This window comes from Mastigoproctus giganteus, chromosome 5, assembly GCF_048544385.1.
Source record: "Mastigoproctus giganteus isolate SK-2022 chromosome 5, ASM4854438v1, whole genome shotgun sequence".
NCBI classification, from domain to species: Eukaryota; Metazoa; Arthropoda; class Arachnida; order Uropygi; family Thelyphonidae; genus Mastigoproctus; species Mastigoproctus giganteus.
In genome coordinates, this window is record NC_143579.1 from 85,978,759 (window position 1) to 86,004,987 (window position 26,229).

General features: G+C 38.2%; 1 protein-coding gene across 2 annotated transcripts in view; it reads right to left on the minus strand.

Moving 5' to 3' along the window:
* LOC150085539 (inositol polyphosphate-4-phosphatase type I A) overlaps window positions 1-26,229 on the minus strand; it is a 557,621-nt gene that overhangs the window by 370,255 nt on the left and 161,137 nt on the right. For both annotated transcript variants that reach the window (XM_090373328.1, XM_090373327.1), the window contains exon 7: window positions 6,653-6,766. In XM_090373328.1, coding sequence (XP_090229454.1) covers window positions 6,653-6,766 — 114 coding nt within the window. The remainder of the gene's footprint in view (window positions 1-6,652; window positions 6,767-26,229) is intronic.

Here is a 26,229-nt window from a genome sequence, read left to right on the forward strand (position 1 = left end):
AATTATTTTTTTCATCCAATTCCTTTGGGACCACATCATAGTATCCAATCAAATTGTTCAGACAAGACCTCCTTTTATCAAACCCATGCTGTGTCTTAACTATTACTGTAGTCTTTTCTAGATGATCCTGCAATGCTTCTTAAACCAGTGACTCCATTATTTTCTCCGGAACACAAGTTAAACTTACAGGTCTATAGTTACTTGTGTCACCTTTTGAATCCCTTTGTGAATTGGTGATACATTTGCATACCTCCAGTCTTTGGCAAAGGATGCAAAGAAAAACAGAAAGATTTTTTCCTTATGTGAACTCTAGAAGGAAAGGGATGAATCAGATTGGACTACTTAACATAGATGGGTTGACTATTGATGATCATGCTCAGGTAGCTGATAAACTGAATGAGTATTTTGCATCTATATTCACACATGAGGAGTTATTCAAGGAGGGGAATGCCAAAAGCCTATCGAGTTCTAACAGTGACACAAGTAACTATAGACCTGTTAGTTTAACTTGTGTTCATTGGTTAACGTAGCATTGCACGATCATCTAGACAAGACCGCAGTAATAGTTAAGACACAGCATGGGTTTGTTAAAGGGAGTCTTGTCTGAACAATTTGATTGGATACTATGATATGGTCCCAAAGAAACGGAATGCAAAAAATAATTTTGATATCATATACTTGGATTTCAGGAAAGCTTTTGATACTGTTGCACATGGAAGATACATTTGCACACCTTCATGGGGACCTCACCTGAGTCCAAGGAAGCTCTGATAATTATGGCTAAGGGTTTTCTTACTTCCTTTAATATAACTGGATAGATCTCGTTCTTATTCCAGGTGTCTTCCTTATGTTTAACTTCACCAATTTCTCCTCCACTTTGCGCTCAATTAATACAAATTATTTAGCTCCCTGTTGGAGCTCGATAAACTTCTGGCATTCCCCTCCTTGAATAACTCCTCATGTGTCAATATAGATGCAAATTACTGATTCAGTTTATCAGCTACCTGAGCATTATCATCAATAGTCAACCCATCCATGTTAAGTGGTCCAATCTGATTCATCCCTTTCCTTCTAAAGTCACATAAGTAAAGACTCTTTGCTGTTTTTCTTTGCATTCTTTGCCAAAGATTTTTCGTAATATGCCTTCTGCCCATTCTTCTTTGTGACTTGATTACAGACTATTTTATGTGCCATAGGCTTCTTTGTCATCTGATAATTTATTTGCATTCTATGCATTTTTCTTCTCTGCCACGAGTCTCATTAGTTCATCTGGCATTCATTTAGGCCTAAACTTTGAACAATATTTCTCAATTAGTATGAAAAGCCTAGTAGATTCCACAATTAGTTCCTTGGATGCTTCCCACTTAGAATTTGCTTTTGCAACACATAGGTTTGTTCCATTTTACAGAATTTAAAAACTGTCTGATACCACTGTAGTCACCTTTATGGAAGCAGAAACCCTTCCCTTTATCCCCAATGGTAATTATATCTTTATGTAAATGCCACATAAGTACACTGTGATCACTGCCACCTAGTAGTTCCTTTATCTGCAAATTCTTTATATACAAATAATCACTGCTGATAACCAGATCAAGAGTGTTACCCTCTCTGGCTGCCTCTCAAACATGCTGCTGTAGAAAATAGTTATCTAATAAATCCACAAACGTCTTGCTAGTGTGCAAGTGACCAACCCATATTCCAGTCAATATCTGGGAAGATAAAATCTCCCATTATAAAATGCAATCTGATTTAATGGCTCTTTCTACTTCTCTGTACAACTGTTCATTGTACTCATTAGCATTAGCATTAGTTGAGACATATGATGCAAGAAAGCAAGCTTATGCAGAATTGGCCCAAAAAAAAAAAAAAGAAAAAAGAAAACCCCTCCACTTCACCCCTCCGTTCGTTCGAAATACCTGTTCAGCTGAGCCTTAAATTTATTTAGGCTATCAACTTCCACAACAAAGGATGGAAGTCTGTTCCACCAACCAACTACCCGCTGACTAAAGGCAAATTTCTGCACATCTATCCTACATCTGTCTTTCCTCAATTTGAATTTATGCCCTCTCAGGTGATTATTCTGAGCAAGAGGCAGTATCCCATCAGCATTGAGCATGCTCAAACCAGTCAAGGCTTTGTACACCGCTATCAGATCACCTCGCCGGTACCTAGTCTCCAGAAACTGTAATTTGCAAAACTAAAGCCTTTCTTTGTAAGAGCAACCCTTCTTCCATTCACTAACCTTGTTGCCCTTCTCTGTACTCGTTCCAGCAGCTCTACATCCTTCTTGAAATGAGGCCTCCAGACCTGTACACAGTACTCAAGGTGCGGCCTTACCCATTGCCTTATATAAGGGAATAATCACCTCCCTATCCCTGCTAGAAAACTTCCTGTATATCATTGATAAGACACCATGAGCTACTCTTGCAGCCCGTCTGCACTGCTCAGAGAACTTCATATCTGCCTGCACAATTACCCCCAAGTCCCTTTCAATCTCTACCACTGTCGGTGTAGTACCACAGAGTTGATACGTTGCTCTGGGGTTGCTGTTTCCCATATGTAGTACTTTACATTTGTCAATGTTAAACTTCATTTGCTACCTCTCAGCCCATCTGTTCAACCTTTCCAGATCCTGTTGCAGCATCATAGCGTCAGTAGCATTCTTAACAACCCTGCCAACCTTTGTATCGTCTGCAATCTTGGACATTAAGCTTGATATACCATCATCAATATTATTTATAAATACAGAAAACAACAATGGACCCAACACTGAACCCTGAGGGACTCCACTAATAACATTAGTCCACAATGAGCAGTGTCCATTAATTACCACTCTCTGTCTTCTGCCACTCAACCATCCCTTTATCCATAGCAACAATTTGCCTCCAATGCCACACTGCTCCAATTTGTGCAGCAGTCTTCCACGTGTAACAGTATCAAAAGCTTTTCTAAGATCCAAATATAAAATATCAAAGTTATTTCCTGCATCCAATTCTTTTGTGACTACATCATAGTATCCAATCAAATTGGTCATGCAAGACCTTCCCTTAACAAAACCATGCTGTGTATGAGCTATAACTGAATTCTTGACAAAATGATCCTGCAGTGCTTCTTTAACCAGTGCCTCCATCAATTTTCCTGGAACAGAAGTTAAAATCACAGGTCTATAATTACTTGTGTCAGCCTTTGATCCTCCTTTGTGAATTGGGGTTACATTTGAACATCTCCAGTCTGTGGGTACCTCCCCTGAGTCCAAGGAAGCTTTCATAATTATGGCTAACGGACTGCTTACTTCCTTTGCTGCCTCCTTTAATATAACTAGATAGATCCCATCCACCCCACGTGCCTTTCTTGTATTTATCTTCAACAATTTCTCCTCCACTTTACTCTCAATTATTACAAGATCATCTAGCTCACTGCCAGTGTTTACTTCATCTATGGCATTCCCCTTCCTGAATAACTCCTCATGTGTGAATGTATATGTAGATGCAAAATATTGATTTAGTTTGTTAGCTACCTGAGCAGGATCATGAATAGTTGAACCATCGATATCAAGTGGACCAATCTGATTCATCCCCTTCCTTCTAGAGTTTACATAAGTAAAGAACTCCTTGCTGTTTTTCTTTGCATCCCTTGCCAAAGATTTCTCGTAATCTGCCTTCGCCTGCCTAACCTCCTTTGTAACTTGGTTAAAGATCAACTTATATCTATCATAGGCTTCTGCGTCGCATGTTAATTTATATGTATCCCATGCATTTTTATTCTCTGCCATATGTCTCATTAGTTCATCTGACATCCATTTAGGCCTGAACCTTGAGCAATATTTCTTAGTTGGTATGTAAAGCCTAGTAGCTTCCAAGTTAAGTTCTTTGAATGCTTCCCATTTTGAGTTTGCTGTTGGTAACATCATCATCAGTTGGTCCACTGTACAGAATTTAAATACTGTCTCAGACCATCGTAGTCGCCTTTACAAAAGCAATAACCCTTCCCTTTACCCCTGATGGTAGTTACCTCCTTGAGTAAATCCCACTTCAGCACACTGTGATCACTGCCACCTAGTGGTTCATTTACCTGCAGATGCTTAATGCGTGAAGAATCACTACTGATAATCAAATCAAGAGTATTACTCCCTCTAGTTGCCTCCTGAACATGCTGATGTAGAAAACAATCGTCCAATAAATCCACAAAAGCCTTGCTAGAGTGTGAGTGACCAACCCACAAATTCCAATCAATATCTAGGAAATTAAAATCCCCCATTATAAAACTCTCTGATGTACTGGCCCACTCTATTTCCCTGTACAGTTTCTTATTATACTCATCGAGTCATTAGGCCTATAGCACACTCCTACTCTCAATTTTGATCTCCCAATGCTTATGTCACACCAAACTGATTCGACACTGCACTGTCCAGCGATGTCGACTGGCTTCACTTCCTTGGATTTTGTGTGTTTCTTAACTAACAGCATAACCCCTCCTCCCTTCCTATCCTGTCTATCCTTTCTGTAGATGTTGTACTCCCCAAATTCCAGTTCTGCATTACTTATAACTGTGTGACACCACGTCTCTGATATCCCAAGAATATCTGCCTTTGATGCTTTGAGCAATACCTCAAATTCATCAAATTTATTTACCAAACTCCTAGCATTGGTGTACATGCAAGTATACACGCACCTGTTCTTTTTCTTAGCTACCCTAACACAACCCATGTGTTTACTTTTACCGCAATGACTCCCAGCATTCTCTGAAATATCCTGCATCTTATTTTCCAGGCTGCTGCTCATTCCAATAGAAGCAGTGCAAGAATCACTTTCACCTCTGCCAGTGGCTACTGTTAATCTATTAGTGCTTGTATTCCCCCCCCCAAGGAATCCCCATCAGGAGGGGTATCTTTCAGGGAGATGCCCTGAGCCCATTGTGGTTCTGTCTAGCACTTAACCCACTATCTACAATGCTCAACAGTAGCAAGTACGGATATAACCTCAAAGACGGAAGAACCTGTACACTCTCACCCACCTGATGTATATGGATGACATCAAGCTCTACGCAGGAACCAAGAAGCACCTTCAGCAACTACTCCAGATCACCAAAGAATTCAGCAAGGATATTAGGATGGAATTTGGTCTGGATAAATGCAGAACCCACAGATTGCGTCAGGGATAATTAGTCAACCGAAACTACCAGCTGCAAAGTGGTAAAGAGATTGAAGCCCTGAAAAATCGAGAGGCCTACAAATACTTGGGGATGATGCAGGCTCAGCAGTTACAGCAAAAGGAAATTAAGGCTTGCCTGACTGAAAAATACCATCAGAGACTCAGAAGCCTGCTGAAGGCAAAGATGAACGGAGGGAACACAGTAAAAGCCACAAACACCTATGCAGTCCCAGTGCTAACATACTCCTTCGGGGTCAAAGATTGGACTAACACCGCGCTGGAGGATATCATGAGAAAGACAAGGACAATGATGACCAAGGGCCGCCAACACCACCTGAGAGCTGCTGTGGAGAGACTGACAATTGCCCAGGAAGGAGGAGGAAGGGGCCTGATAGACCTCATTGAGCAACAGAAGACAGTCATAGTTAACCTGAAGGATTACTTCCAGAAACATACAGCAGCACTCCACTAGGCCATAAGGAAGATAGACAAGCGGTATACCCCACTCAACCTAAGCGAGGAGTCCCCCATCCCAACCAGGAGGATCAAACGAAGCTAGAAAGATGGGCAGAGAAGACATTCCATGGCAGACACTACAATGATCTCCATCACGGTCACATAGATAAAACTGCTTCCAATGCATGGCTCACGAGCGGGATGCTCTTCCCCGAGACTGAAGGATTCATGCTCGCCATCCAAGACCAAGTAATCAACACCAGGAACTATAGAAAATACATCACCAAGGAGCCCAGAGTGTTAGATAACACATGTAGACGATGCCACCTGGCCTCAGAAACGATCCAACACATCAACGCAGGATGCAAGGTGATCACCCAGACTGAATACACTCATAGACACGACCAGGTAGTCAGGATAACACATCAGAACCTAGCAAGGAAATACCAGTTGATAGAAGAAAGTGTACCATACTACAAGTATGAACCCCAGGCAGTACTAGAGACCCCAACCCACAAGCTGTACTAAGACCGCACTGTAATAACAGATAGGACAATCCCGCACAACAGACCGACATAACCCTTGTGGACAAGAAGGAAAGGGCTACCTATCTGATTGACATAGCGGTACCCAACACTGGCAACCTGCAGAAAACCCATGGGGAAAAAATCAGGAAGCACACGAACCCTAAGACAGAAGATCAAAGAGATGTGGCATATGCAACAAGTAACGACCATCTCAACCATCGTGTCAAACACAGGTATGGTGCCAAAAACTTTACATAACAGCCTAGCAGCTATAGGTCTCCCAGCGGACACCTACAAGGAACTCCAGAAAGTCGCAATCCTGAACACCTGTAGGATTGTCAGAGAGTTCCTCGACCAACAGTAACATCAGACATAACAACAACCACCCTGTGTACTTGGTAGCAATACTCTTCACGAAGTGGAACCCCCAATCAGCGAGAAACAATATAAGAGCAGCAATAATAATAATAATAATAACATACTTGTAATTTTCTAAAATAAAACAGCTATTATACTTACAGTGCATGTAACCCTTTCTCGAACATCATGAACAGATATTTTCAATCTTGTAACTTCAGAAATATCACTTTTAACAAAAGTGACTGTGGTTAAAAAACAAGGATTGCTTGATCTCTGTTATAAAGTATAGATGTCCATGATAAGCATAGATATGAAAGACAGGTCAAAAATGTTGAAAATTGTTTTAACTTAGTTTAATATTTTAATCATCTAATATTTTTAAAATGCAACCACTATAAAAAAAACTATGAACAATGAAACAATGAATATCTAAAAATTTTTACACTAAATTTTCAGAATTTTTTAAAATTGAATTTTGTCACATATGTGCAAGAATATTTTTTATCTGCTGTTGAAAGTAGGCAATTTTGCACAATTCAAGAATTATCAATTGTCAAGATTTGAAAATATAGCCTCTCAAAATTTTTTTTTAAATTCTGTAACCATGCAATATTTAAGGCACAGATATTTATTTGCATCCACAAGTTGGATTCAAAAAAGAATTTTGTTTATAATTTAAGCGTGTACGTTATAATGGTTCTAATTCTATGAATTTTTTAAAAATATTTGCTCACTGTTTTTGACAAAAAAAATTTAGTCAAGGTGGTGTATGTATACTTATCAAATATTCATAGCAGTCCTTAGGAAATGGTAATATGAACAGTGATCTATAAATACAGTTAGTAAAATTCTTGCATTCTAATCAATTAGCCATGTACACCGCATGACCAAAAGTATTTGCACACCTCACAAATATCATGTACTGTGCTGAAATTCCCCCATACATGAATATTGGGTCAGGCATGCCAATATAAATCTCTTTGGTCTGCCTGTACAGCAACAGCAGACTGGAAGCAAGTACAAGTTGTGAAGAACTGGAACTTAGACTTTCAATGTGGGTTGGATGCCACATCAGTAACCCTTCAAAATCCATTGTGGTGGATGTTTGTTTTTCAAAGATGAAAGAGCGCAGATGATGCTACACACACACACACACACACACACAAAGAAAAAAAATGAGGTCTGAATGGCCTCGCAAGCTTGCAGAATGTGTTCCAAAAGCTATAGGGAGTTTACACCTAATTGTGAGTCATCTGTGGAAAACATCATGGAGCAGATCCAAGAGACCATAGGAATATCCATTAGTTCAGTGGTGGAAAAGCTGCACATAAAAACAATATCAGGGTCACCAATGCAAAATGTTGTCTGGAGTGATGTTCCTAACATTCGTGGAATAATAAGTCAATTGGAATAACACGCTGGGTATTGTTCCAATATATGTGTCCAGGTGTGGAGATTTCCCAGAGATCACTTCCAGTCAGAATGTATCATGTGTTTGGTGGAATGTATCAGAATGTATCATGTTTCATGAGGTTTGGTGGAGGCAATCTGATGGTATGGGCTGTTTCAGCTGGTTTATACTTTGCCCATTGCTGGTAGTACCTGAAACCATGAACCCCATGACCTTTTTAGGACATTTATGCACTACCTACATTACTGAAGTACTACGGATATGGTTCTGTCAGTATCAACAACAAAACAATACTCCATGTCATAGAGTAAGGATTATTCAAGACTGTTTTGTGTACAACAGCTGAAAGGTTGTACTGGCTGATCAGGATATAGTCTCTACCCTAGCTGAACAGCTGCAGAACAAACTGGAGTGCTAGATTACATGGTGGCCAAAATAACCTTCCAAATCAGCTCTGGCAGTTGCTTAGTAGGAGGAATGGAAGCAAATTCTGGCCAACAGCATGAAGTTAGTAGAAAATATTTCCAGGATTTTTGAGGCTGCCACACATTTAGCCAAAAAAGCTCCTACTAAGCAATGGCTTGTTGAATTAAGTCCTTTTTTTCAACTGATCTTGTGTGTTTCCAAATATATTTGATCATATAGAGAGGAGTTCAATTCAAGACAAGTGTTCAGGCAAATTGAAATGTCCAGTTACCTGAGGAGTTAAATATATTATCAGATGCAGACAGATAAATACTGAGCTACACTGAAAAAAATTTTACCCCCTATCTTCTGTGATTATTGATGGTTGTACATTGTTTCCTTCTTTCAAATATCGATTTGGCCCTGGAGAGATTGTGCAAGGCTCATGGGTTAGAATTCTTCTCAGCAATATTATTGGCGTGGTCTGTGCTTGTTAACAGGAGAGACTGCTTCTACAGGGATGGAATACACAAATAAAAAGGGTGCAAGAATATTTGCTCATGCCATCGAGCCAGCGTTAAGTGGGTCGGAAAACTGCTAACTTGTGGGGATTCACAGATTAATAGATTAATAGAAGCTGCAGGCAGAGGAGAAAGTGATTCTTATACTGCTTCTATTGGAATGGGCAGTAACCTGGAAAGCAAGTTTCTGGGTATTTCAAGAAATGCTGGGAGTCATCATGGAAAAATAAATACATGGACTGTGCTGGGTAAGTAAGAGTAAGAACAGGTGTATGTATACTTGCATATACACCAATGCTAGGAGTATAGTAAATAAATTTGATGTACTGAATAAGACATCAAAGGCAGATACTATTGGGATACCAGAGACGTGGTGTTACATAGATGTAAGGAATGCAGAATTTAAAGTTGGGGAGTACAATGTGTACATAAAGAACAGACAGGATAGGAAGGGAAGAGGGGGTTGTGCTGTTAGTTAAGAAACATATAACATCTAAGGCAGTGCATCAAGTTGCCACTGATAGACAGTGATACGTTGAGTCAGTTTGGTGTGACATAAGAAATGGGAAAGCAAAAATGAGGGTAGGCTCTGATGATTACAATTAACAACTATACAGAGAAATGAGTGAGTCAGTAAATGAGAATGTCTTATATTTGGGGATTTTAATTTCCCAGATATTGACTGTCACTCACATACTAGCAAGACTTTTGTGGATTTATTGGATGATTGTTTTCTACAGCAGCATGATTGTTTGTTATTTGGTTTTTAGGAGCATTAGCAACTAAGGCCATATTGCTCTGGGATGTGCGGTGGTCATTCCCTGACCTTTCCGCATCCTCCGTATTTGGTGGTGACGGGCTCGAACCCCGGTCTACTACAGCAGCATGATCGAGAGGCAACTAGAGGGAGTAATACGCTTGACCTAATTATCAGCAGTGATTATTTGTGCATTAAAAATCAGCAGAAAAAGGAAACACCAGGTGGCAATGATCACAATATACTGATGTGGGATTTACTTAAAGATGTAACTAGCATCAGGGGTAAATGCAAGAGTTTTTGCTTTTATAAAGGTGACTACAGTGATCTCAGACATATAAATTCTATTACAGTAGAACCAACTCATTAAAAGCAGCAAATTTTAAATGGGAAGAAATCAAGGAATTAATCTTGGAAGCTACCAGCCTTTTCATACCAACTAAGAAATACTGTTCAAGCTTTACACTTAAATGAATGTCAGACAAACTAATGAGACTTGTGGCGTAGAGCATGTAATCCTTATAAAGTATCCAGCGACACAAAAGCTTATGATAGATATAAGTTAGTCTGTAGCCAAGTCACACAGGTTAGGCAATAGAAGGCAGACTACGAGAAATCTTTGGCAAAAGATGCAAAGAATTATTTAATTATGTAAATAAGGAATGGGAATGGGATAGTAGTAGTGGCATGTGATGCAAGAAAGCAAGTGTATGAGCTTATGCAGCATCAGCCAAAAAAAAAAAAAAAAAAATTATACCATTCCCTCCAAATGCCTGTCCAGTTCCTCCTTAAATTTATTCAACCTATCAACTTCCACAAAGACAAATGGAAGTTTGTTCCAGCAATTAACCACCTGCTGCCTAAAGGCAAATTTCCGAACATCTATTCTACACCTGTCGTTTCTTAATTTGAATTTATGCCCCCTTAGGTTCGTAATCTGAACAAGTGAAAGGATCCCATCAGAATTCAGCGTGCTCAACCCATTCAAGGCCTTATACACCTCAATCAGATCACCACGCAGGTGCCTAGTCTCCAGCCACTGCAATTTGCAGAACTTAAGCCTCTCTTGGTAAGAGGATCCCTTCATTCCCCTAACCAATCTTGTTGCCCTTCTCTGTACATGCTCAAGTAAATCTACATCCTTCCTAAAATGAGGCCTCCAGACCTGTACGCCTCATTTTATCAGATTGGTCCACTTGATATTGATGAATCAGATTGGTCCACTTGATATTGATGGTTCAACTGTTGATGATCCTGCTCAATATGATTGAATTGAATGAGTATTTTGCATCTATATTCACATGAGGAGTTATTTGGTGAGGGAATACTAAACGTTTATTAAACTCTAAAAAGGAGCTAAAGGATTTTGTAATGACTGAGATGAAAGTGGAGGAAAAATTGTTGAAGTTAAACATAAGAAAGGCTCCTGAGATAGATGGCATCTATCCAATTATTTAAAGGAGGCAGCAAAAGAAGTAAGCAAACCCTTACCCATAATTATGAGTGCATCCTTGGACTCAGGGGATTTTTAAGGACTGAAGATGAACTAATGTATCCCCAATTCACAAAGGGGATCAAACGGCGACACGAGTAATTACAATTCTGTTAGTTCAACTTCTGCTTCAGGGAAAATAATGGGGTCACTGGATAAAGAAGCAGTGCAGGATCAGCTAGACAAGAGTGCAGTTATAGTTTAGACACAGCATGGATTTGTTAAGGGAAGTACTGTCTGACCAATTTGATTGAATACTATGACATGGTCACAAAGGAACTGGATGCAAAAAATAATTTTGATATCATATACTTGGATTTCAGGAAAACTTTTGATACTGTTGCACATGGAAGACTGCTGCACAATTTGGAGCAGTATGGGATTAATTAAGGCAGGTTGCTGCTATAGATAAAGGGATGGTTGAGTGGGAGAAGACAGAGTGGTAATCAATGGACAGTGTTCTTCATGGACTAATGTCATTAGTGGATTCCCCCAGCTCGGTGTTGGGCCCATTGTTGTTTTCTATATTTATCAATGATATTGATGAAGATATAGCAGGCTTAATATCCAAGTTTGCAAGCAATATGAAGGTTTGCAGGGTTGTTATTAACAGCAATGACAGCACACTACTGGAACAGGATCTAGAAAACTTGGGCAGATGGGCTGAGAGGCAGCATCTGAAGTTTTAACATTGAAAAATGCAAAGTATTGCATTTGGGTAGCATAAGGAGTGTGAAGAAATCAGGCACCAACTCAGTGTTGTTATGGACCTATATGAGAGCTTAAAGGACAGGGTGGATGCCCTCGAAGGATCTAATTTGAGAGGCCCATTAAGCTCTCAGCTGTCCACATTAACGGCAGAGCTTGCACTTGAACATCACGCAACACACCTGCAACCCCCAAGGCAGAATGCGCTGGTCCAACAGGAACTAGTAGTTGTTGGTGACTCTATTGTCAGGAAAACATGGTATGCAAAAAGGATAGTGGGAAGAGGACCAGGGCATGTCTGCCAGGGGCAAAGGTTGATGACATTGTAGAGCAGATATTGTTGTACATGTTGGCACTAATGATATTAAGAGAAGGAGATCGGTGGAATTACTTAACAAGTACAGGTCACTGTTGAAAAAAAAGCTGTGATTACGGTTGAATTTGAAAGTGTCTGCAATTCTGCCCAGACATGATAGGAGGGAATATATGATGAGAGCCTTGTCGATCAATTTGGCCCTGGAAGGATTGTGAGTAGAATTTGGCCCTGCAAGGTTCAAGGGGTAGAATTTTTTTCAGTCTGGTCTGTACTTGTTAATAGGAGAGTGCTTCTATAGGGATGGGATACACTTAAATAGAAAGGGTGCAAGAATATTTGCTGATGCTTTCGAGGCAGAGTTAGAAGGGCATCAAAACTGCTAGCTTGGGGGGGGGCTACACAGACTAAAAGATTAACAGTAGCCGCTGGCAGAGGTGAAAGTGATTCTTGCACTGCTTCTATTGAAATGCAATTGAACAGCAGCCAGGAAAGCAAGGCAATGGGGATTACCAGGACTGCTGGGAGTCATAGTGTAACAAGTAAATACATGGGCCATGTTAGGGTAACTAAGAGTAGAAACAGATGCATGTATACTGGCATATACACCAATGTTAGGAGTATAGTTAATAAATTTGATGAGCTTGAAGTGCTAGTCGAGACATCAAAAGATATTGTTGGGATATCAGAGATGTGGTGTCACACATATATAAGTAGTGCAGAATGGAATTTGGGGAGTACAACGTCTACAGAAAGGATAGACAGGACAGGAAGGGAGAAGGGGTTATGCTATTAGTTAAGAAACAAAATCTAAGGAAGTGCATCCAACTGATGTTGGTGGACAATACAATGTTGAGTCTGTTTGGTGTGACACTAGGAAATGAAAAATGACAGTAGGTGTGTGTGTGTGTTATAGGACTAATGAATCTAATCAGTATAATGAGCAATTGTGTAGAGAAATAGAATGGGCCAGTAAATCAGAGTGTCTTATAATGGGGAATTTTAATTTCCCAGAGATTGACTGAAATTTGTGGATTGGTCACTCACACACTAGCAAGACTTTTATGGATTTATTGGATGATTGTTTTCTACAGCAGTATGTTTGGGAGGCCACTAGAGGGAGTAATATTCTTGATCTGATTATCAGTAGTGATTCTTCATGAATTGAGAATTTGCAGAGAACTACCATCAGGGGTAAAAGGAAGGGTTTTTGCTTTCGTAAAGGTAACTAGCGTCCTGAGACAGTATTTAAATTCTATACGGTGGAACCAACTGATGATGTTACCAACAGCAAATTCAAAATGGGAAGCGATCAAAGAATTAACCTTGGAAGCTACTAGGCTTTTCAAAAAAACTAAGAAATATTGTTCAAGATTTAGAACTAAATGGATGTCAGATGAACTAATTAGGCATGTAGTAGAGAAAAAAATATGCATGGGATACATACTAATTAACAGATGACACAGGAGCCTATGATAGATATAAAGACCTGGTCTGTAACCAAGTCACACAAGAGGTTAGGTAGGGAAAGGCAGATTACGAGAAATCTTTGGCAAAGGAGGCAAAGAAAAACAGCAAAGAGTTCTTTACTCATGTAAACTCTAGAAGGGAATGAATCAGATTGGTTCACTTGATATCGATGGTTCGACTTGTTGATGATCCAGCTCAGGTAACTAACAAACTAAATTAATATTTTGCATCTACATTAACACAAGAGGTGTTATTCGGGGAGGGGAATGCCATAGGTGAATTAAACTCTGGCAGTAAGCTAGATAATCTTGTAATAACTGGGAGTAAAGTGGAGGAAAAATTGTTGAAGATAAACATAAGAAAGGCACCTGGGGTGGATGGGATCTATCCAGTTATATTAAAGGAGGCAGCAAAGGAATTAAGCAAACCTTTAGCCATAATTATGAGAGCTTCCTTGGACTCAGGGGAGGTACCTATGGACTCGAGATGTTCAAATGTGACCCCAATCCACAAAGGATGATCAAAGGGAGACAGGTAATTACAGAAAAGTTAGTTTAACTTCTGTTCCAGGGAAATTAATGAAGGCACTGGTTAAAGAAGCACTGCAGGATCATCCAGACAAGACTTCAGTTATAGCTCAGACAGAGCATGGGTTTGTTTAGGGGAAGTGTTGTCTGACTAATTTGATCAGATACTATGATGTAGTCACAAAGGAACGAGATGCAAAGAATAATTTTGTTATCATATATTTGGATCTTAAGAAAGGCTTTTGATACTGTTGCAGATGGAAGACTGCTACACAAACTGGAGCAGTGTGGCATTGGAGGCAAATTGCTGCTATGGATAAAGGGATGGCTGAGTGGGAGAAGACAGAGTGATAATCAATGGTGGACACTGCTCTTCATGGACTAATATTATTAGTGGAGTCCCCAAGGTTTCAGTGTTGGGTCCATTGTTGTTGTTTTGTATTCATCAATGATATTGATGATGGTATATCAGGCTTAATGTCCAAGTTTGCAGACGATACAAAGCTCAGCAGGGTTGTTAATGACACTAATGACCGTATGCTGCTGCAACAGAATCTAGAAAAGTTGAGCAGATAGGCTGAAAGGTGGCAAATGAAGTTTAACATTGACAAATGTAAAATTCTACATAATATGGGAAGCAGTAACCCCAGAGTAATGCATCAACTCTGTGGTACTATACTGACAGTGGTAGAGAAGAAAAAGGACCTGAGGGTAATTAATTGTTCAGGCAGATATGAAGTTTTCTGAGCAGTGCAGATGTTCTTCAAGAGTAGCTCATGGTGTCTTGTCAAAGATATACAGGAATTTTTCTAGCAGGGATAAGGAGGTGATTATCCCCTTATATATGGCAACAATCAGGCCACTCTTTGAGTACTGCATACAGGTCTGGAGGCCTCATTTTAGGAAGGGTTGTAGAGCTCTTGAAACGAGTACAGAGAAGGACAACAAGATTGATGAGGGGAACAAAGGATTGCACATACCAAAAATGGCTTAAGTTCTGCAAATTGCAACTTTTTTTAGGATCTAGAAAAGTCGGGCAATTAGGCTGGGAGATGGAATCTGAAGTTTTAACTTTGACAAATGCAAAGTACTGCATAAGGGTAGCCGTAACCCCAGTGAAATATACCAACTGTGTGGCACTACCCTCAGGGTAGTGTAGAGTGAAAAGGACCTGGAGGTAATTGTGCGGGCAGATATGAAGTTTTCCAAGCAGTGCAGAACAGGCTGCCACAGCAGCACATGAGGTCTTGTCAATGATATACAGGAATTTTGCTAGCAGGGATAAGGAGGTGATTATCCCCTTGTATAACTCAATGGTCAGGCCACTCCTTGAGTACTGCATATAGGTCTGGAAGCCTCATTTTAGGAAGGACTGTAGAGCTCCTGGAACGAATGGCTTATGAAGATTAACCAGAGAAGGGCAATGAGATTGACGAGGGGAAAAAAGCGTTGTTCATACCAAAAATGGCTTAAGTTCTGCAAATTGCAACTTCCGGAGACTAGGCACCTGCAAGATGATCTGATTGAGGTGTATAAGGCTTTGAATGGTTTTTAGCAAACTCAATGCTCATGAGATTCTTCCATTTGCTTAGATTGCACACCTGAAGGGACATAAATTGAATTTGAGGAAAGAAAGTTATAGAATAATATGCGGAAATTTGCCTTTAGCTAGTAGGTGGTTGATTGCTAGAACAAACTTTCATCAGTCACTGTGGAAGTTGATAGCTTAAATAAATTCAAGGACTGGACAAAGTTTTGGAGTGATTGGATGGGAGAAATGGGAAGTTTTTTTTTTTTTTTTTGGTTGATGCTGTATAAGCTTGCTTTCTTGCATAAAATGCTTCTATTAATGCTAATGAATTTTTGGTAGTTGGCAAAATTTTCGTAGTTGTACTGCCATGATTAGGTCAATTCTGAAATCAGAAAAAAATCTGGAATTTATATAATAATGAGCCCTGTTCTCACCTTCTCACACAGGTGTGAAAGATCATTCAAGATTTCTAAGTCACAGAGTTTTTGACTGAATGACCAATAACCTGTCCCAGTCCTGCCTGTAAGAAAAATTCTGTTTCCACATTTTTGGGACAATTTCTTTTTTATGGATTCTGATTTTCTGCTTTTTAAGATCTGCATTTCAGCTTGTTACCCTTCCCAAAACTGTGACCAAGATGCTTTTCTTATAATGATGATTTAGACTTGAGAGAAGAACCCAAGAGCTGGAGTAGATAGACAGTATGGTAGGTTCTGGTGATTTGTAGAAGCACAAACCTCTGAATGTGTTCTAAGTATTTTCATATTGATTTTCAGCTGCTTTGTACCAAACCACGGCACCACAAGTTATTACAGTGCCATGTTTTAAAGTTGTAAAGCATTGCAACTGTTATCAAAGCTGATTTGGATAACAGTTTTAATGCCTTGCCAGTAATACTTCCAGTCAGTGTTATTAACTCCAGTCACTGCTGATATCCCATAAATCTAAATGCTATTTTTACATTCGTTATAACTTTGGAAGACAAATGAATTCTCTATAATAACCCAAAAATTTCCACCACTCTATCTTGTTTTTCGTTTTTTTTTTTATTACAATACAGGCTGGCCTCAATTAACACGATTAATTCGTCCCACGAGCACATCACTGAAAACGGAAACATGTTAATCGAATATAATAATCAATAGGAAAAATTATAATTGGTCCTTGACCTTCTGGAATGTCTATAAAGAATTTTAAAAATACCCTTTAAATAACTTTTTAACTGTATACAATTTAAAAGATAATGAAAATAATTATGGAATTAAATGTTTATTGCCCAAAACAGCGGTTCCAAAACTGTGCGCCACAGAAAAAAATATTTTAAATTTTCGAGGGAAACACAGCGATACTCAACATCTGCTGGACACCGCGCAAACTATTAGCTCGAGGTGGTTCACAGTTTCAACATTTCTTGTTAAGTTGTTTGGACCTAACTACTTAATAAACTGAACTGTTAGGTATTTCTTTTTGTCTTATTGAGACACTAAGGGCGCCGTGAACCGAGAAAGTTTGGGAACCTCTGGCATTAAATACACAGTGAAGAAATGACCGTTGTGGAAATATTTTAACAGTGTTAACTTTATCTTTTCATCAATCAATTTCCGATAGCCGACAACAATCTTCTCTGGGCCCTGGCAAAATAAATATCACTGAGAAATTCAAACCTTTTTGTTTGAGGTTCTTCACGATACAAAAGATTTCATCTAGTTCTTTTACCGTTATCTCCTTCGTGGTAACATTTTCATCTGGCTCATTTAAAAATTTGAATTTTTAAATGCAAGTCTGCATTGACTTTATTAGCGGGAGACAAACAAGTAATGTCTTCTTCTGATGGTCGATGGAACACACTGAGGCGGGCAGCAGGCAAATGTTTGTTTATTGTCCGCCCGACGCGCGGTAAGCTTGATGCGTGATTCAATTCTTTTTCAACTATCGAATAAAAAAGACTGCGTTAACTGGAAATTTGCATCGTGTAAAGTGAAAAGCGGTAAAATTTTTTCAAATAGCAGTAACTGAAAAACGCGTTAATCAAATTCGCATTATGCGAGACCTGGCTATATTTGCATTTCAAAATGAAAGAATGCTAACACTAACTTATAGACTGTATATTCATCAATAGGGCTCCTAAAAACAAGTAACTTTGCCAACTTTTACAAAAATCTTAATTAAGTTAATCTTCATTTTATAAACTAGATAATGGTATGCATTCTAAGAACAATATAACTAAACAGTTTTACATTACCTAAGAGTATGCTGTTCGCCATTCTGAAAGATTAAAGGCTTAGGGACATCTGCTAAGCCAGATCAGATCAGAGAATCAGAGTGCAAAAGCCAAAGTATCCAGATCTTAAAAAGGTACTCTTGGAATGGTAAATGACGATGCTTGTTGTTGTTGTTGTGGGGGGGGGGGGGTTATGCCGCATAAGCTGCTCTGGCTATAATGTGCCTATTCATTTATTATATAAAGAAATCAGATATTCTGTAATTTTGCCAAAGATTTATCGTAATCTGCCTTCGCCTACCTAACCTCTTTTGTGATATGATTACAGATTAGCTTATATCTGCTGTAGGCTTTTCTGTCGCCTGATAATTTATATGCATCCCATGCATTTTTGTTTTCTGCCACGAGCCTCATTAATTCATCCAACATCCATTTAGGCCTGAACCATGAACAGTATTTTTTAGTTGGTATGAAAAGCCTAGTAGCCTCCAAGATTAAGTCCCTGATTACGGATTCCCATTTAGAATTCACCATTGTTAACATCAGTTGATCCCATTGTACAGAATTTAAAAACTGTCTGAGATCACTGTAGTCACCTTTACAAAAAAAGATTAAAAACTCCAGTTTTCTTTAGGAAATTAAAAAATTCTGAAAGATTTACTTTGTCACCAATCAGATTCTCTGGCGTTATTGGTTTATGAAGATTAACCAGTGATAGCAGGGCTGAAGTTCTGTTTTGTTTATGGTAGGGGCAGTCAATGAGAATATGATTAACAGTCAGATTTAAAAAACAATGTGGGCACTCTGATGGATCATTTCCTGTGAGTAAATGAAGGTGGGTCAGATGGGTGTGACCTATTCTTGCCTACTTCTCGTCTTGATGTTCAGACATCTGGAGTGCCAAATTTTCGGATCCTGTTTAAACTGAAAAAGTTTATTATTAGTTTGAGAGTGCCATAGTTCTGTCCATTTTGATAGGCATGCAGCATTTATGACTGGTGCATAGTCTGATTCTGATTCAATTTGTTGGAATGATTTAGTGTAAGCTGATGCTGCTGAGATTTCAGCAAAAGTATTACCCAAAGCATTAGCTATATCTAAGGGATTAGATAAACCTCGCCCGTTCCAGGAGAGTATTGGAGAAGGTATGATAGAAAACTTACCAGAAAGCTGTCTAATTTTTTTCCATATTATTTTGGGATCAGTGTTTCTGTTGATGCTCAATGCAAAACGGGTCCAGAATTCTTCCTTGGCTTGCTTTTTCCCTTAATTTCTTAAAATTGAGGAGATTGGTTGTGGTTGGACTTTACCATAATAAATTCCAGGCTTTATTTTTTGATTTCTTTGCTTTTGTGCAGTCCTCATTCCACCGGTAATTATAATGCTTTCGGCTCGGGGTATTTGGTAATGGTATTGAGTTTTTTTTTCACTTTAAGGAAATATGCTGTGATGTAATGTGACATTATCAATAGGATGGAAGCAGATTGTTTCCTCATCAAGACAGATTGATGATTGAAAATTTTCATAGTTTGAGCAGACAAATTTCCATTTTCTGCAGGGTTGATTTGAAGGAGTCTGTGCTATCGAAAATTTGAATATGATTGGGAAATGGTCACTGCCCATGGGATCATTTATAATGCACCACTCTATGGTTGGGACCAGTATTGGAGAACAAACTGAGAGATCTATTGTTGAGGTGTGTCCAGTTGAGCTGTACCTGTGTGGGTGCACCAGTATTCGGTATGGTGAGGTTTTGGGCCTCTATAAAGCTTTCAATGAGTTGACCCTGCCTATCTAATTTAGTAGTAGTGTCCCATAAGGGGTGGTGCCTGTTAAAATCCCCTAATATACAGAGAGGTGGAGGTATCTGTATGATGAGATCTTAAAGATGTTTTAAACAGTAAGTATGGTTTGACCACTCGGCCTCCGTAGCCGAGTGGTCAGGAGTGGGAGTGCAGTAGCACACGCTCTTTGAGTAGACCGGAGTTCAAGCCCCTGACTGCTGAATACGGTCGATCTGACAACCCGCACTGGACCAGCGTGGTAGATTATGGTCCATTTCCCTCAGCATGAATTGTTGAGGAGGCTTCCATCCTGCAGTGGGTTGATAATGGCTGCACTTTACCTTTTTTTTTTTTTTTAGACTGAGACAAGTGTTATGGTAATATGGAGAGTTATACAAATGACAACAGATTCTAAAGCAGTTTGAAGCGTGATATGTTTAGTTGGGATCTTTGACTTTACTAGAACTGCCACACCACCATGGGCAGCATTAGTTGTATTTCGATCTCTTCGGTAAAGGCAATAGTTGTTTACTGAAGGAGAAATTTTCGAAGTTAGTTAAGTTTCCTGTAAACAAAGGGCAATTAGAGAATATCAGTTAGTTAGATATTGAATATCATCAGTGTTGCAACGAAAGCCTCTACAATTCCATTTTAAGATGCTGTAGTTCATTTAGGTTTAGCTGAGGATGATTCATCTGACTATTCATCCATAGTGTTGTTTGCCTGAAGTTCTAGTATGGGTTCCTCATGATCTGGGTGTACATCTACTTCCGTACTATTGGTGGATGATTCAAGTTTCTTGTTGTCTTTAGTAGTTTTTAATTTTTCTTTGTCATACGGAATGATCCAAGTATCAGTTGGGATGCTGACTGGAGTGTTGGTTGCTTCATTGGTTTTAGTTTGATGTGTGTCTTTTCCAGAGTTTGATAACATACTTTTAACCCAGTTAGCTAGAGATGTGCTGGGAGGTACTGATACATGTTTGAGCTGCTGTTGAATGAAAGCTTCGAGTGTGAAATGCATATGAACAACTGGGCATTGTCAACATAACCTGTCTGCGTGCCTCAGGGTATGTGACTTTGTGCTCTATTTTATATTTTTAGTTTTTCTTCCCTGTTTTCCACATTTCACAAAATTGGAGAAGGCTGGGTGACTTTCTTTGCAGTTGGGGCAAACGAGACTTGAGGCTGAACAGTCTGCTTGTGTATGCTCCTTGGAACCACAAATTAGACAAATGGCATCACCTCTACATGCTTGTTGGGACTGTCCATATTTTTGGAATTTAAAATAACGAATGGAATTAGGAATATAAGCCCGAATTCAGAAGTTAAAATGGCCAGCTTTTACTGAGGATGGCAAATCTGGGGTGCTGAAAGTTAAAATTATAGATCGAGTTGGAACAAGATTTCCATCTTTTTTGGCCATTATATGTTTTTCAATAATTACTTTTTGATTACTCAGTTCTTGTACTAATTCCTCTTCAGATACTGTAATCAGGTTCCACTCTGTGATGACATCTTTGGGCGAATTTAAGGTATTGTGGGGAGTGATAGATAAGGCAGCCCAGAAAATGTTGCTGTTTTGAGCAGCCACTCTGAATGTTTCGAGGTAGCTGTTTCAATCAGGAGGTCTCCGGATTGCAGTTGTTTAACCATTTTTGGTGTTCCAGCAATGGATTCCAAATATCTTTGGATAACAAATGGTGATAACTTTCCGACATGCTGGGTAGAGAGAGAGAGAGAGAGAGAGAGAGAGAGAGAGAGAGTGTGTATCACCAGAAAGTTTGGCATCTCATTACACTGCACTTCTCTTCGGAGCCTTTTCAGTTGGTTCACGTCCTCGTCATTGGGTTTGTCTGGCTTTGAGTTTGAAGGCTCTAGAGGTAGATAGTCATTTATATCCATGGTTACTCCTTTTAGGCCTAGAGGATAACTCTCACCACCAAGTTACCAACCCTGCCACGGGGAGGTAGGAGCAGTGCTGCTCAGAGGCCAAATGGTAATGATGATGCATGCAAAAACATTCCTAGAGATAGAAATGTTTTAAAAATTAAGGCTGAATTGTTTGCAAATTGAAGATTAAGTGTTCCAATAGAAACTGTAAGGGGAAATTACAGCCATTGACATCGAAACCATAAAGGAATGGAGGGATAATTGATTAACAAATGCTCATGAAACTGGACTCGCTCGCTCGCTCTCTCTCTCTCTCTCTCTCTCCGCCCCTCTTTTTTTTTTTAACTGGATAAAATACATTTAAAGATAAGAACTGCAGTGACACACACACAAAAAAAAAATATATATATATAAATATATATATAATAAAAGGCCAACAAAGGATTACCATTCTCCTTTGTTGGCCTTCTCTGTGACAGGCAAACGTCTGTCACAGAGCAACTTCCTCTCTAAACAGTGGGAAACCCAGAAGCCCCTATGCTTTAAATTTTTGAAAAGATTGCCAACCACGTACCAAGCAAAACAAAAGCCTCTTGGATCATCAAAAATCTCCAAAAAAATGGATCACTGAGACTTAGATCACAACGAGCAGGGAGAATAGAAATATTTTGCTGTTTGTGGATAAGTGCACATCCCCACTGCCAAGTGAATGGCCTACATGCATTCACTGTTGAGTATCTGCCACCTAATATGACATTTGTTCTTCAGCCACTCGATCAAGGTGTAATTTAGTGCTCCGAAGAAATACTATCAAAGAATACTCTTAAAATTAAATAAAACTGTTCTTTGTCTTGAAAGAAAAGCATAACGAGAAATGACAAGACATGCTACAAGCAATGTATTTTGTGTTTCAGCATGGGATGAGATTGATAAAAAAAAACTGATTTCCCAGTTGCTTTAATCACATTGGATTTGTCACTTTGAATGATACAACAAATGAAGATTTGCGTGTTTTGCCTCTATTAATCATGAAGAACAGTCTGATAATAGTGAAGATATTTTTGATGTCATCACATAACTTAGACAGAAACATGTTTTAAAAACTATGCTGAAGTGGATTCAGACAGTGTTTCAGGATATGCATAATTGAAAAGGAACCCATCACTAATGGAACCTAAAATTTGTAGTGATGAAGAAGAGGAACCTATTGCAGTTGGGCAAGAAGTTTCGTTGAAGGATGCTCATCATATATTATAACTGAATAAGCATTAAACATTTTTTCAAGCACAGCCTAACTGCAAAAGTGACTGTCATAACCTTGATCATTTTCTTTTAAAATGTGCTCTGCCACTGAAACAATGCATTTTAACATTTTATTTTAAAGTCTGAAACCAATTACCGTGTCTATGGTTAGGCCTTGATATATATGTGTAAGTACACACACACACAAGTTATAATCATGCTGTGCTTTAATTTTTTTATATCTTTTCAGTTTTGAATATGTGCAATGGTCATGTTACCATGTAAAGTTTTACACTACAAACAATTTCTATTGAAAATGGCCCAAAATAATGGCTAAGATTTATTTCTGTTCAATCTCTTTGGGGAGGGGAAGGTGAAAAGTTAAAAAATCACATTAAATAAGTTGAGCAGCACCTTAGTTATTTTATAATTTCAGATCTCTACTTCCAAGTCATTGAAGGGTCTGAGATCACCTAACCAGAAGGAAATGCACCTCCACATCTCCTAAGGTAGGCTTGAAGGTGGGGTGACTGCAGTCCAGGCCATAAGGCCTGGTGAATTGTCATGCAAGAGGAACCAAATACAGGAGTTTTTGGCTAGCAAAAACTCCTGCATTTGGTTGTTAGCTAGTCAAAAATTCCTGAACTTCGGTTCAGGAGAGTTTTTGGCTAGCAAAAAAGTCTGAGTACTGCCGCACCCACCAGACATCACCCCGTGCAATTTATTTTTGTCCCCGAAGCTCAAGGCACCCCCTGAAAGGCAGCTATTTTGATGATGTTGACACCATTCAAGGAGTTGTGATGAGAACATTGAACAGTATACCAGTCACGACCTCCATCAATCATTACAGTCGCTTCTTGATCGTTGCATGAAGTGTGTGGATGTGAGAAGAAGTTATTTTAAATATACCAAGGTTAGTTTACTCATATATGGGATGATTATTCTTTCTAGCATCAGTCTTGTTTTCCAATTGCTGCACTATGTATAAGAAAGGAAAATAAAACATAATGCAAAAATTGCAGAGGAATGTCATTCCACAGTGTACTAGATAAAATCTATGCAGGTATCTTTGAGAAGAAGACTAGAAGTACAGTTGAAAGAAACAATAGGGAAGAACAATCAAGTTTCAGACTAAACAAGAGAAGACAGGATCACATATTCACACTGAGGCAGACTACAGAAAAGTCATGGAAAAATAACAAGAATAATCACAAACCCTATATTTTGGATTTTTTATTCTTGAAAAGCATATGATAAAGCAATGTTTCTCAATGTTTCTTTTCGTTGTTGAGGCACACTTTTAAAGACACTAAAATTTTGCGGCACACTACAATCACCATTATACTCATATATAATATTTATTTGTAATATATATATATATATATATATATTGTAATTATCTATAAATATTATAAATAAAATTTATAAATAAAAATAAACAAAAATTATAAATAATATATATTATAATATATATATATATATATATGTATATTCACAAACTGGAAGTTATTTCTGTTGGGTATATTTAATAATACATTTATTATTTGTTAAAATGCTTTAATGTTCTCTTGTGAACATACATGAATTGCATGAAATTTAAAAGAAAATATGTAAAAAATTAACATAATTATATAAAAACAAACAAATATACACTTAAAACATTTTAATCAGTGAGACAGTGGGGTTTGATGGGAAGCACAGCTTTTTTTAATACGAGGATTTATTGTGAATAGGCTTACTCTCAACTCATCTTCTACTGACTTTAGATACATGCAAGCACGCACGCACGCACGCACACTCTCTCTCTCTCTCTCTATATATATATATATTATTATTTTTTTTTTTTTTGTTTAATCTCATTTAAAGTAGAAAACCCTGTTTCGCACAAGTAGAAAGTGGAAAACGGCAATAAAATTCTAAATGCCTTTTTCAGAAATTCGTAGATATTCATTTTGAATTTTGATTCTAAATTTGTCATTAAAGTGATTATTACTGTTATTAAAGTGAATTTCCAGCCCACTTCTTCTTCTTCTTCTTCCTCTTGCAGATTAAGTTCTAACATTGGAAGGTTTCTTGTTGCAAATGGGTCTCTTACCCACAAATATTTTTTTGGTATCAAGGGATGGAAATTAATGCTCAATTTTTATCTTTAACAGTTCTAATGTTTCGCTTATTATATTAATTATTTTAGTATAATTCGTTTTGGCAGTCAAGGGAAACACTTCTAAATTTTTTTCATTTACATATTTTTTCCATATTTAAAGGCAAACAACCTCTTAGTAGAAGTGAGTAAATTTTCCTATGGGCCTTGCATACTGATATTTAATTTATTAAGCTGAGTGAATAAATCTGCTAGAAAAGATAATTTACAGCACCAAATTTCATCATTTAAATAATCACAAAATTCTGACTGCTCCAGTGAAAAAAATATAAGCAATGCCACAAGGAACTTGTCCATAAGCATAAGTACATTTCCTTTAGACAGCCAAACCTCAGTATGCATCATTAAAGAGAAATGATCAGAGTCCGGTTACTCGCATAATTTTGCGAAAATACGTATTTTTTTGTGGTCTTGTTTTGATATAATTGACCATTTTAACTGCTTGATCAAGTACAAGTTTTAAATCGGGTACGGCTGTCTTCGCTAATAGAACTTCTCTGTGTCTAAAGCAGTGTGTTGTAATAATATTTGAATTGTGTCATTTTACTTAGTTTACAAATCCTTTTAGTGCTCCTGTCATTGCGGGAGTACTATTGGTACAAATGCCAACACACGACTTCCATAATATACCACACTTTTGCAAATAATTATTCATTACTTCGAAAATATCTTGGCCAGTTGTTCTTTCGGTTCTTTACAACAACAACAAAAAAGAGATTAATAATTGTGTCATTTTCGATAAACCTGACAAATGCTATTAATTGGGCTTACCTGCTAATATCTGTGGAATTATCTACTTGCAATGTAAACAGTTGCCCAAAATTATTAATATGTTGAACAACTTGTTCTTCAATATCATTGGACATATTTTTTTATACACCTGCTAATTGTGCTGTTCAAAATTGGTACTCCCATTATTTTTTTTTCAGCTTCCTCTCCCGAAATATTTTCACAATTACCCGACATGCTGATAAAATCAGACTTTTTGCAATCAGGTGACATTTTTTTTTTTTTTTTCCCGACCAGTTTGGCTACTAAATAGCTGGCTTCTTGAGCTTTATCACATATTTTAGACATATTATAAAATTCTGTACCTTGTTTTCTAGTAAGGCCTGCAGTCTTAAAATATTCCAGTTTCGGACGATAAATTCTCGTGTTTCGTAGAAAAATAATACTGCAATTTACTTGGCATCACTGATCCATTCGCAATTTTAAACTACATAACACACATAAAGGTAGAAGACAATCTTGGGTACCAGTATACGAAAATCCTATCGCCAAATAATCATCATCCTATTTAC